At 40.8% G+C, this 13,618-nt stretch overlaps 1 protein-coding gene across 1 annotated transcript; it reads right to left on the reverse strand.

Annotated features, from left to right (window-relative positions):
* Positions 1 to 1,660: 1,660 nt before the first annotated feature.
* On the reverse strand, positions 1,661 to 12,021 carry churc1 (churchill domain containing 1). The gene is made up of 4 exons (XM_060828355.1): positions 11,882 to 12,021; positions 6,479 to 6,614; positions 5,319 to 5,389; positions 1,661 to 3,627 (listed from the first exon to the last, which is right to left on the reverse strand). Exons 1-4 carry the CDS (start codon positions 11,918 to 11,920, stop codon positions 3,535 to 3,537), a joined length of 339 nt encoding a protein of 112 aa, XP_060684338.1. The 5' UTR covers positions 11,921 to 12,021; the 3' UTR covers positions 1,661 to 3,534.
* Positions 12,022 to 13,618: the final 1,597 nt, after the last annotated feature.

Genomic DNA, 13,618 nt, shown 5'->3' on the forward strand with positions numbered 1-13,618 from the left:
CAGGAGGGAGACAAAATGTTTGCAAGAATATCAACCAGCTAAGCAACCAATAACTTCAAATTTAAAGAGTTTTGAATTCCAGTCTCAAGCAATACATAAGATCAATTCTAGTGAGTTTTGACTGTAACTCCAGTTGAGGTTCTGGATTTAGGTTCGCTCACTGAGCTGGAAGATTTGGTTTCAGATGTTTCGTCACCCTACGAGGTAACATCATCACTGAGCCTTCGGATGAAGCACTGGTGGTATGGCCAGCTTTTTATTGATGTGTTTAGATTTCCTTGGGTTGATTTTATCATTTTCTGTTATTTTTCTCAGGGGGGTGGTAAATGGGATCCAAGGCACTGTGTTTGTTGATAGCGTTCCAGTTGGAATGCGATGTTCCTAGCAATTCTCACGTGTCTGTGTTTGGCTTGTCCTAGGATGGATGTGTTGTCCCAGTCAAAGTAGTGGCCTTTGTCATCTGTATTTAAAGATACTAGTGAGAGTAGGTCATGTCTTTTTGTGGCTAGTTGATGTTCACGTATCCTAGTGGCTAGTTTGTCCAATGTAGTGTTTGTTACAGTTCTTGCATGGTATTTTGTAAGTTACATTTGTCTTGCTTGATGTCTGTATAGGGTCCTTCAAGTTCATTTAGGAGAAAGTGAGGACTGCAGATGCTGGAGACCAAAGTTGAAAAGTGTGGTGCTGGAAAAGCGCAGCAGGCCAGGCAGCATCCAAGGAGCAGGAGAATCAACATTTCGGGCATAAGCCCTTCTTCAGCACCACAATTTTCAACTCCTTCAAGTTCATTAGCTAGTGTTTTAGTGTGTTGGTGAATTTGTGGAAAATCAATTCTGACAGGAGGTGGTAATGCACTAGCTTTTAATCAGGAACTTAATATAGCAGCTACTGGCAAGTTTTATGGTATATATCAATGTATAGTATTTAAAGCTAAAAACTGGAAGGCAATGTGTCCACTTGGTAACCCTCCTGAGTGCGAGGGTCAAGGACATCTCTGATTGGTTGCATGAAATTCTTAAGGGGGAGGTTGAGCAGCCAGAGTTCTTTGGACAGATTGGTACCAAAGACAAAAGGAGGAAAAGGGATAAGGTCCGAAAGAGTGCTTTTAAGGAGTTAGGCAGAAGATTAAAATGCAGGACCTCAACAGTAGTATTTACTTACCGTGGCACGGGTTAACAAGAGAAGGAAGAGGAGGATCTGACAGATGAATGCATGGATTCAGAGTTTGTGCAGGGGGCAGGATTCAGATTCTTGGATCATTGGGATCTCTTTGGGGCAGAGGTGATATGTACAAGAGGAATGGGTTGCAGCTGAACTGAAGGGGATCAATATTCTGATGGAGAAATTTGCTAGAGCTATTTGGGAGTTTATGAACTTGTCTACCATGGAGGGGAGGGGGTTACTCCAAAGCAGTAGGGAGACGAAAGAGAAGGTTGACAGTCTAGAGGTTAACGAGAGCAAGTTCAATAGTAACAGCAGTGTTGGTAATGCCAGTACCACACAGGGTGGTCAGGAGCACAGGGAAGCAAGGGAAGTCTGGGTAGAACCACTTGGACATGTACTAATAGAGTTAGAAAGACTGGCATTCAGCCTAGTTTTGTAGATCTGTTCAAGTGCATTTGTTAATACAGGTGAAAAATATGTTGTGATCCACATTAGATGGTTGGAAACATGGCTTTATTTCGATGAATATTACAGTCACCAGAAAACATATAAACTTCAAAATAGGAGATACTTGATGGTTCAGATTGTAAAGTTGCCTTTCACCAGAAGATAAAATTTTGATTCATTGAACAGAAGAACAAACAGATAAAATGACAGTGATGCACTTCAGTGAGACCCCCTTTCTGCATATCATTATCTAATTAAATGGAAAGGAAGTGAAAACAAGATCATAAATTCTAAACACTTGAAAATCCAAATTAAACATTTGGGAGCATTTTTCAATGCAAATTTTTAGTGCCTTTGAATGACTGAATACTTAATGAAGCCAAAAAGGTTTTAGAAAACATTCAAACAGCCCCAAGGTGACTTTCTCCACAAGCTACACATATTTAGAGGACTATCTTCTGAAAAAAGGAAATAACATTCCAGTTCACTTCAGTACATTTTTTGTCACTTCCAGCATACTGAAAATTTCTAGGAGCATAAATAATCTGAACCCTGTTAGAAAATGAAAGTTAATTGGCATTTATTCTTGCCAACACAACCTTTACCTGGAGTAAGGTACCATTTCAGATTGTCTCGTGACTTACTTTAAATCTAGCTTCAGTGAATTTTCAAGTTGAAATAAATTCATGCTGTCTGAGGATGGAGAGACGAAATATCTTTTTACTTTAAACCAACTGGAGTTCAGAACACCTATAGCAAAGGTTAACATCGCAACAACATAGCTGAATTTTAAGGTGCTCTAAATTGATTTGGTCAATCACTAATGCGGGCTTTTAGGTTGCAATGACTAAATAAGAAATGTATATGGATAGGTTAGGTGAACAGGCCAAAATCTGGCAGATGAAATTTAATGTGAATAAATGTGAGGTTATCTATTTTGGTCAGAAGAATAGAAAGGCAACTTGATGGAGTGAAACTTCACAGTGCTTTAGTGCAGAGGGATCCGAGTGTCCTTGTGCATGAATCATAGAAAACTAACAATCAGGTACAGTAGGTAATATAGGAAGGAAAATGAATTTTAGCATTTACTGCTAAAGGAATTGAGTATAAGAGTAGAGACGTAAAGATGCAATTCAGAAGTTATTTCCCTCAAAGGGTTGTGAATCTGTGAAATTCATCACACCAGAGTACAGCAGATGCCGGGAAATTAAGTAAATTTAAGGAGGCGAGAGTTTTTAATGAATAATGGTTGAAGAGTCATGGAGAGTGGCAGAAAAGTGGAGTTGACAACAGGATAAGATGAGCCATAATCATATTAAATGGTGGAACAGGCTTGAAATTATGAATTTCTTATTCCTAGTCCTACCTCTTATGTTCTTATATCATAATCAGCTACAGCAGAGGTCTAACATTTTTAGTGGCCTTGTAAATTGCTGCATGAACAATTGTGAGAAGCAAAGAAAAATTTTGTCCTACAGACCTGTTAGAGACTGAGCCAAAAACAAGATGTCCAGTCTTCACAAGAAACAAAAAATATTAGAGTAGAGATTTGTTTTGCATCACTCTTTGTAAATGAAATTTAAAGCAAAGCATAATTTCTCTCAGACAACACTCATTTGCTTCAACTTGAAAGATCACTAACATTATACATTTGAAATCTACAAAAGTCATTCTGAAATAGTAGAGCTACAGGTCAGTGCTGGTTATTGCAGCATTCATAAGAATAAAAGCAAATCAATATTCATTCTGGAAAGAGTAGTACATTAATGGACCTCCTTTAGTGATGAATAAAAAATAACCGCTGTGTTTTTATTTAAAATCTGATCCCAGTTTAGCACGGTAACTAGAAATCTTATCTCCAGCTAGAATTGCCATTCTGCACTCCCTAAAGTGCCTGTTGTGCATTGTGCAGAAACAGAGCTTTCAGAAAAGAGGGGCCATCTGCCGAGGATCATCCGGCAATATACTGATCGTGTCTTCTGCTTTTCCACACAACATACACAACATGGTGTATTCCTGGAGAAAGAGGGGAGAAATAGCCAGCATCAGTACCATTGGAAGGATATGATTGTTGACTACATGTTAAACATTGTTACTGTGAAATGCAGTTTGGACTGGAAATTTTAAACAGGTCTTCTAAAACTCTCCTAATGAAACCAAAACAAGAAACTAAAGCACATAGATCAATACCTGAAGAAAACACTTGCCACTTAGAGAATGGCCAAATAGTTCAGTACCATTAAGCTATAAGAAAAACAAATTCTGTGTGGAATTACCTTCTGTGCACTTCACAAATGATACATGTTGTTAAATCTACAAATAAAAATAGTATTTGAAAATCTCCTCCAAAGAAAATAAAAATAAACTATTCCAGCCCATTGAAGGTGCAGTAACTAGAATAAGAATTCTGATGCATTGTTCAAAAAGTTGCACAAGTGCCCTGATGAACTTGGCCCTCTTCCTTATACATGAATTAGGAAGAACAAGCCCTTCAGACCCTTGATCTTACACCGACATTCAATAAGATCACGGCTGATCTGACTACTCCATCTTTCCACTTGTCCTCTAATAAACGTTCACCTCCAGCTTCTCAAGAATCTGTCTATCCCCACCTCAAAAATATTCAAATACTCTCTTTGCACCCTTTTGATGAAAAGACGTCCAAAAATGCTCAACCCTGAGATTTAAAAAAAATCCTCCTCACATCTCTTAAATGGATGACACTTTATTCTTAAACACTGACTCTTCAGCTCAAGATTCTCTCAGAAAAGGAAAACCTATCCACATGCATGGTCATGCTCCCTCAGGATTTCATAAGTTTTAACCAAGTCATACCTTGTTCTTCTAAATTCCAGACAAATCAAAGCTACCCTCCCTTTTTTCCATCAGACATGTTGTTCATTTCAGATTATAGTCCAGTAAACCTTTTCTGAACTGCTCCAACTATAACATACAAGAGCATGGCGCTGGAAAAGCACAACCGGTCAGGCAGCGCCCAAGGAGGAGGAAAATTGACATTTCAGGCAAAAGCCTGATGAAGGGCTTTTGCCTGAAACGTTGCTTTTCCTGCTCCTCAGATGCTGCCTGACCAACTGTGCTTTTCCAGTACCATACGCTCCACTCTAATCTGCTGTCCTCACTTTTGCCAACTATATTTATGCCCACCCTTAAATAAGGAGACAAATACTGTACATAATATTCCAGATATGGTCTCACTTTTACATTCTATGACTGAAGCACAAAATTCATACTTTTGTATCCAACACCTCTCACAATAAATAACACTGAGTAATTTGACCTTTCAAATTCAAAAATGAAAGAAACTCAAGTTCATACCCTCAAAAATCCCACGTCACTCTCTGAAATTTACATTATGCTCCTACTGAAGAAATGTTCACAGGTACAAAGCAGGCCTAACATATCAGTTCATTTTGTTCAATTATATAAAAAGATCACAACATAACAACGAATGTGAAAAGACATCAGTAGCTATCTAAATTTAACAGAAGCTCAGTTGAGAAGGAAAAAAAATCATAGTGAAACAAGGCTATCTAACCTTGTGAGCTTTTCAAAAAGCTTGTCTGATATAGTGATGTAACTGAAACAAAACCACCACCTCTAAGAAACTAATCAACAGCACTGCAGGTGATGGAAAGGAAAATTTATTTTGAGAATTACAGTAAAAAAAATCACTGAATAAACCTTACCTGGTAATCATCAACAACAGTGAATGTGTACTCATGTTGTGCTATAATATGGTGGCAATTTTGACAGACATCTGCAAGAAATAATGCAACACAGATTATAGTTAAAATGCAGCAAATGGATCTAGTTCAGAAGTGGTGTTATACTGAAGCACAATATATCAGTAATAGTCAATCTCTGAGGGGTCTCGATGATGTAAAGCTTCAAAAGTAAACCATAAGTGGCTAATAAGCGTCACTTGAAACTCCAGTAGAAAACAAGAGCCGTGAAATCACTTCGTATATCGTACACTACTTGCTGGGAACTTTATAGGCAGGAGTTTATTTCAGAATTTTTCCAAAGGCAGCTGATGACACACTGAAAGGTTAATGACTGTTAGAAAATCATTGCACATTTATTGAGTGCCAATCAAAAGTGATTATACATAAATAATGCCCCTGGCATTTGATTATTTCACTATTACATTGGCATAGTCAGTGAATCTAATCGCTCTTCTTTCTGCATCTAAATAGCAAAGCAATAAAACTGGAAAAATCTGCACAAGAACAAATTCAAAGCAGATCAGTTATTTAAGGCTTCAAATTACATGACGAGAAACAAACTAAGTTTCTGAAGTTCCTCTATCTGCTATTTCAGGGATTTGAAATACTTTTGTTAAAGGAACAATCTGTCACAAATACAATCAACATGCCACATTAATATTCTAGCTCTGCTAAGACAATATGCTGTTATGACAGTTACAGTGCATTAATCCAGATGGATACGTTTACTGACTCTTTTTATTAATATAGGAGTAAAAAGTGACGTCTGCAGATGCTGGAGATCAGAGCTGAAAATGTGTTGCTGGAAAAGCACAACAGGTCAGGCAGCATCCAAGGAACAGGAAATTCGACGTTTCGGGCAAAAGCCCTTCATCAGGAATGACTGACTTTCCTGATGAAGGGCTTTTGCCCGAAACGTCGAATTTCCTGTTCCTTGGATGCTGCCTGACCTACTGTGCTTTTCCAGCAACACATTTTCAGCTTTTTATTAATATATCAATGAACAGCTAAAACAACTGGACACTATATTCTAAACTCATGTCATCTCATAGAGAAAACAATCATCTGAATGCTTCCATCTTATTCTATAAAAGACAAGGATTCCATAGCTAAAAACTTACGGTCATATGTAACAATTTCTTCGCCATCATCATCATCTTGGGTTCGATTAGTAATGAGCACAAAGTCTCTTTTACTGCACTCGGCACAACCCACATAATTTAACAGAAAAGATCCATTCTCCAAACAAGTGTTCCCCTGTATAGGAATGAAAGAAAAGTGGATTCACACACAAAATTCCTTGCACCACTTAATTTTATGAATAGCTTTGTAATATGTATATTTCCTAATCAGGGATGGCCCATTTCCAGGCCATTGGCAGTCCAATTCCAAAACCAGCTATAAAGAATTTAAACCAAGAGTAGAGAAGGTAATTTGTTGCACAGTTTTACCAAAGAAAGATTTAAAAGTATTTAAGCAGCACAACAGACAGTAAGTATAATTCAGGAACAGAAAGAGCCAAGAAAGAGAACCTGTTGTCAGGCCATTTGCTCAAAGGCTAACACGAACATGAAAAAAATCTATTGAAGTGTTGGAATTTTAAAGGAACAATAATATTTTGGAGGTTTCCATGTGCAAATCATTTTAGCATGACAGTCAAGATGGATAAACTTGTTAAAAATACTATTGGAATCCTGAGTTTTATAAGCAGAATACAGTGTAAAAGAAGGAGGGGTATTTTAAAACATTTGAAATCATAGGTTAACTTCAGCGAGCATATTGTTCCTTATGGTCTGGGCGTTGGTACTCAAGATTTTTAAAAATTCATTCACGTAACAGGGGCATTGCTGGCAAGGTGGGAGAGGTAGAGCAATGAACAGGTTGAATAACTGACTCAGAGTAGAGGTCCTATGTTGGTGAAGGCATGCCCAGCAATTGAGGGTCAAGGAAAATCTAAGAGTGTGCATTTGAGGAGTTATGAGATCTTGGTGCAGTTTACAGGTGGAGGAGGCTGTAGAGATAGGGAGAGGTAAGGGTAGGTGCAGAAAGAAAATAAGGATAGCAATTTTTTACATGAAGGAATCAACAAATTAGGAAGCAATGTAGGTCAATGAGCAGAGCAGTGACAACAGGACATGGACTGAGCTTGGATATCCTTTTATCCTGCATATCAATAAAAAAAGTCAACATGGTTAGCATTGCTGCCTAACAGTACCAGGGGACCCAGTTTGATTTTAACCTCGGATGACTACGTGGATTTTTCACGTTCTCCCGAGACTTTGTCTACTTATCCTATCCATGCCCCTCATTACTAAAGTGATTGAGTTTAAAAGCAGGGAGGTTATATTGCAGCTCTGGGTAGGCCACACCTGGAGTACTGCATGCAGTTTGGTCTCCTTACCTGAGAAAGGATGGCTCTGGAGGGGGTGTGAAGGAGATTCACTAGGTTGATTCTGGAGTTGAGGGGGACAGACTGAGTAGACTGGGATTATATTCATTGGAATTCAGCAGAATGAACCAGGGGATCTTATAGAAACATAAAATTATGAAAGGAATAGATAAGACGGAAATAAAAAGAATGTTTTCACTGGCAGGTGAGACTAGGACAAGAGGGCATAGCCTCAAGATTAGAAGGAGCAGATTTTGGACTAAATTGAGAAGCAACTTCTTCACCCAGAGGGTTGTAAATCTATGGAATTCCTTGCCCAGTGAAGTAGTTGATACTACTTCATTAAATGTTTTTAAAGCTAAGATTTTCTTTTGAACAATAAAGGAACTAAGGGATATGGCGAGAGCGCTGATCTGCCCATTCCTCAGTAACAAGCCCAAACAAGCAGACAACACATCTAGAAACCCTAGTCACTTTACCTTACATCAAAGATATCTCTGAAATGACTTCCAGACTACTCAGACCCCTTTGCATCATGGTAGCCCAAAAACCTACCTACACACTACCTACAGTAACTAATAGAAAAACCCTATACCAACAATAAGCAAAACGAATGTCATTTATGAAATACCTTGCTAGGATTGTAATAAACACTACATCACTCAAAGGCAGAAAACTAGCCACCAAGATACACGAACATCAACTAGCTACAGAAAGACATGACCCATTATCACTAGATTCCTCACATACAGTTAAAAGAACACCACTTTAACTGCGATAACACATCCATTCTAGGACGAGCCAAACAGAGACACGCATGAGAATTTCTTGAAACATGGCATTCCAACTGGAGCTCTAAATAAACACATCAATTTGGACCCATCTACCATCCTCTGAGAAAGAGGACTGGAAATGACATCACCCACCCAAAGAAACCTAAGCACAGAAACAGAAAGTGGGACATACCACCAGCACTTCGCCGGAGACTCACTGATATTACCTAATATGGTAACGAAACGTCTGAAAACAAACCTTTCAGCTCAGCGAGCAAATGTACATCCAGAACCTCAACCTGAGCTACAAATCTTTTTTTAACAAAATCACTTTCCATGATATCACTCAAGTGAAATGCCACAGTTTGCATTTACACAGTGGTCTTTCTTTCAGTTGAAATTGTTACTACTGTCAGTGAGGCTTCACTGACAGTAGCATCCTACCAACTTACACAGGAAACAATCAGATGCTGCTGCAGACTAAAGACCATTTATTATACAGATCATCTCAACCATACTGCCTTCTGCCCTCAACCAACATCCAAAAATGAAGTCAGGTCTAAGGCAGCAACTAATATACTATTCTGAGCACCCTACAAGTAGAAACTTTGTAATGCACTATTACATTTAAAATGTACCACAAACTAATAACCAATCACTATTTGAAGCTATGTCAAATCTTCTTTTACTTAGAACAGAGGAGCAAGTGCATGGTAGTCAAATTCACAATCACCACCAAGGTAGGTACAAAAGTAATAGCAAGTTGCAGATGGATACGGATAGTACAAGTGAGTGAACAAAGATGGACCACAGCATGAAATGCCAGATGAAAAGTAATATCAAAATGGTCACCTTCACAGGAAATAATATGACTTAATGGGAGAATGAATGTAGAATGTGAATGTAGATTTGCTTGCTGAGCTGGCAAGTTCATTTTCAGATATTTTGTCACCGTACTAGATAACATCTTCAGTGAGCTTCCGAATGAAGCTGTAGAATTCCAATGTGTAAAGGGATTTAGGTGGTCTGGTATATGAACGATAAAATGTTAGTTATGCATACACAGCAAGAGGAAGAGACTAATGAGATGTTAACCTAATTATAAGAGGAATTCAGCATAAAGGTAAAAAGGTTATGCTTCAGTTATACAGGATACTGGCAAAACCATATCATAGAAGTTTTAGAGTGCAGAAGATGATCAGTTAATCCATTATGCTACACCACATATCCCTTTTCCTACTTTCCAATCTTGTAAAGTGAGTTTATTAATTCCTTCTCTGCTCAGCAGTGTCTCATTTACCACCCTCAGAAACTTTCATCGTATTGGATTCCAACATCCTTTGGATGAAAAAGTGGTTTACAGAGTCCCCAGCATGTTTTTCAGTCCTTGTGCATTCAAAGTGAAGAGGCAGTATTTTCTAAATGTATAACCCTTAAAAATACTTAATTCAAAATAACCTGGAGTTTTTTTTATTCATTTATGGAAAGATGGGCATTGCTGGCTGGTCAGCTTTTATTGCACAGCCCTATCTGCCCTTAAGAAGGTGATGGTAAGCTGCCCTTCTTGAACTGCTGCAGTCCATCTGCTGTAGATTGAGCCACAATGTCATTTGGGAAGGAATTCCAGAATTTCGACCCAGTGACAGTGAAGGAATGGTGATATATTTCCAAGTCAGGATGGTGAGAGGCTGGAAGGGGAATGTGATGTGGTCCCAAGTATCTGCTACAATTGTCAGAGAGTCACAGAGTCATACAGCACAAAAAAGAAAGACCCTTTGGACAAACTAGTCCATGCTGACCTAGTTTCCTAAACTGAACTAGTCCCATTTGCCTGCTTTTAGCCCATATCTCTCTCCTTCGACATGGATACGATCGTGGGCTTGGAAGGTTACGTATGAGGATCTTTGGTGAATTTCTGCAATGCACGTTGCAGATAGTATACATAGTGGCTGCTGCTGAGCACCTGTAGTGGAGGAAGTGCATGTTTGTTGATGTGGTGCCAATCAAATGAGTTGTTTTGGGTTGGGTCAATCAAAATAAAGAGCAAAACAGCCAAATACAGTCTTAATACTAACATTACTTCTTTGTTCAGTTTCTTAACACTAACTAAGATAGCAACAGACATGCTAGATCAGCATTGAATAAAGGTAGGGATTTTAGCCCAAATTTCCATACCACGATGTAGCATTGTATGACCATCAGGTAATAAATGGCACACATTGCTGAATAGTCTGTGAAGACTCACATTAATAGAGAACTGAAAACCATAAAATCAAGTCGCTACAAGGATTCAATAACTTCAGTATAGCAAGAAACAAATTGGGAGAAAATTACTTGAAGCATGAGTTCAGACAATGAACCAAGTGTCCACCAAGTTAATCCCCATCACAAAGCAGGAAATATTGGAATTCTGTTTAAGAAAGAACTGCTGACCAACTGTGCCAGTTTGTATATACATTACATCATTTCACCCATGTGAGAAACCATGCCTTTCAATTTACATAATCCTCCAACAGATACCAACTTCAAAAGAAAAGATTGGAATAATATCCAAGAGTAATTGACAGAGCTCACACACACATTTAAACATACCCAGCTCTACCATTTTTTTAATAATAGAAATACAGAAAACAAACAGCAAGCAAATCAAAGAAAGTGATCTTATAAACGTAGACAAGGATGACACCACATGACAGGGAGGTGTATTGAATGCTGCAGTAAAGGTTAGTTTAACAAGCCTAACTTAAACTGTATTCAAGGTATTGTGTCCCAAGTTCATTTCTGTGAAGTTTATCTCCTTGTTTAATCAACAGAAGCAAGGCAGTGCCATAGAATACTTCCTCTCAAACAGTCACTTGGGACAGAGGATGACTCCCTTCCACTGAGTGCCCAGTGCTGAACCCACAGCCCACTGTAGGTAACATTTGTTGAAAGAAGTCAGTGGGATGCTTGGCTTTCCACACACCCTTCCCCTAATACAGTATTTGCGCCTGGGCTGATCAGAGATTGGCCTCTCTACAGGGATGCCTTTCCTTGAACTGAGGCAGGTTCGGGCTCCCAAAAGTCGCTGGGGATAGCGGCCATTTTCAAGTCATCCCTCATTGGGCTGGGACTCAGTGGCTGAACAAGGAGGGGCAGGCGGGGATCCTGATCATATTTGAAATAACTGGGGGGGGGACGTGAGGGAAGAAGGGAGGTAAGAGCTGGACAGAGAGAGAGAGAGAGAGAGAGGGCGATGGGGTGGAGCTTAACCGCAGCCAGGAAGGAGACGAGGGGCCGAACTGTTGAGCTGGGTTTTTAACATCTCTTTCCCCTCACTCATCCACCCACCCTCCCCGCTGTGACCGGCGCCATGCTCTCACCCGCTCGGGATACTCCTTCTGAACGCAGCCCGCGCACATCCCGCAGCCGTTAAAGCCGGTACAATTCAAATTCAAATCATCCTCCTCCCCCCCCAAAGCTGGGCTCGAGACGGTCACCGTCGCTGCCGAATGACCTCACAGCCCCCCCCCCCCACCAACTCTCGCGAGATGAGCCCACGCTCCCGAGTCAACGGCATCGCGAGGATCAATAAAGTTGCGGCATTCAAAGAGCGGCGGAAGGAGAGTGACAGGGCAGGAGGAGTTGTAGGTTCTGAAATCCGGAATAGACAGGCAGCATCAGGTAGCGGAGAAATCGACGTTTCGGGTGTAACCCTTCTTCAAGAGTCGGGGGTGGTTGTAGGGGGGGAGCTGGAGATAAAGGGGGTGAAGTGGGGATAGGTGGTGTTGGTCAGTGGGACCAATCAGTCTGGTTGGCTGGTAGTGGAATGGAGGGTGAAGACCGTCCTGTTTGTACAAGTCCCACCTACTCCAGAATGGGCCCCAATTATCCAAGAACCTGAAACCCTCCCTCCTGCAGCATCCTTGCAGCCACGTGGAAGATGAGGTGTTGTTCCTCGAATTTGCGGTGTGGTTTGTTTTGGCAATGGAGGAGCCAAGGATGGCCGTGTTGGAAAGCGAGTGGCTGGGGGGAATTGGAATGGGCAGTGACTGGGAGGTCCATTCAGCACCTGCAGGCGATGCTTGGTGAACTGTTCCCTATGTTTACGTTCTGTCTGCCAAGTGTGGAGAATCCCACACTGGGAGCACCTGATGCAGTGAACTAGGTTGGAAGCGAGGCAGGTGAACCTCTGTCTCACCTGGAAGGACTGTTTGGGGCCCTGGATGGAGGTGGGGGGAGGGGTGGTGAACTGGCATGTTTTACATCTTTTTCAGTTGCAGGGAATGTACTTGGGGGGGAAATCCATGGGGTAGAGTGGCACAAATCAAGGACTGTTGAAGGGAACAGGCCTTGTGGAAGGCAGAGAGGGCTGGGGAAGGGAAGATATTCTTGGTTGTGGGGGTCTAGTTGCAGTTGGCAGAAGTGTTTAAGGATGATGCGTTGGATGTGGAAACTGGTGGGGTAGTCAGTGAGGACCAGACGAACTGCCTTTATTGTGTTGGGGGTGTGGTGTTTAGAGCAGCAGAGCAGGGAATGGAGGTGGTGCGGCAAAGAGCTGTCTGGATGATTTGGGGGGGAGGAGGAGGAAAAGCAAGTTGTTCAAAGTATGTGGACATCTGGGATGCTTGCGAGTGGAATGTCTCCTTGCCTGCGCAGATGCGGTGGAGGTGGAGGAATTAGGAGAAGGGATGGAGTTCTTGCAGGATACTGGGTGGAGAAGGTGTAGGTTTGTAGTAAAAATCCATCTGGAAGTTGTGGGCCAAGTCTGTGAACTGCTTCAGTTCAGCCTGGGTGCAGGATAGTGCACCAATGCAGCCTTTGATATAACAGCAGAAGAGTTGGAGCATAGTGCCTGTGCAGGTACTGAAGAGGGGGAGTGAGGATGGGGTTGTAATGTTGTTCATGGAGAGATGTATTCAAGCAGGCAAATCCTCACCTCTGAGTTACAAGCAGTTGCTTCCTACAAAATTACAAAGAGGAAACCTTTTTCTGATGTCAGTGCAAGGCATCACAATATTTTGTTTCAGGAGCATTTCCTGATGCCTGCCCTAAGAGTTTTAGGGGCAAAACTCAGCAGATCTGGCAGCACCTAGACAAATAGAAGTGCAGTTAACTTT

This window comes from Hemiscyllium ocellatum, chromosome 8 (genome assembly GCF_020745735.1).
Source record: "Hemiscyllium ocellatum isolate sHemOce1 chromosome 8, sHemOce1.pat.X.cur, whole genome shotgun sequence".
Lineage (NCBI taxonomy): Eukaryota > Metazoa > Chordata > Chondrichthyes > Orectolobiformes > Hemiscylliidae > Hemiscyllium > Hemiscyllium ocellatum.

Coding starts and splice junctions, on each gene's coding strand:
- churc1 (XM_060828355.1), bottom strand. CDS start 11,920: ATGTGCGCGGGCTGCGTTCAGAAGGAGTATCCCGAGCGG. Junction 5,390..6,478: donor AGAAATTGTTACATATGACC/GTAAGTTTTTAG, acceptor TATTTCTTGCAG/ATGTCTGTCAAAATTGCCAC. Junction 3,628..5,318: donor CTGTTGTTGATGATTACCAG/GTAAGGTTTATT, acceptor CTCTTTCTCCAG/GAATACACCATGTTGTGTAT.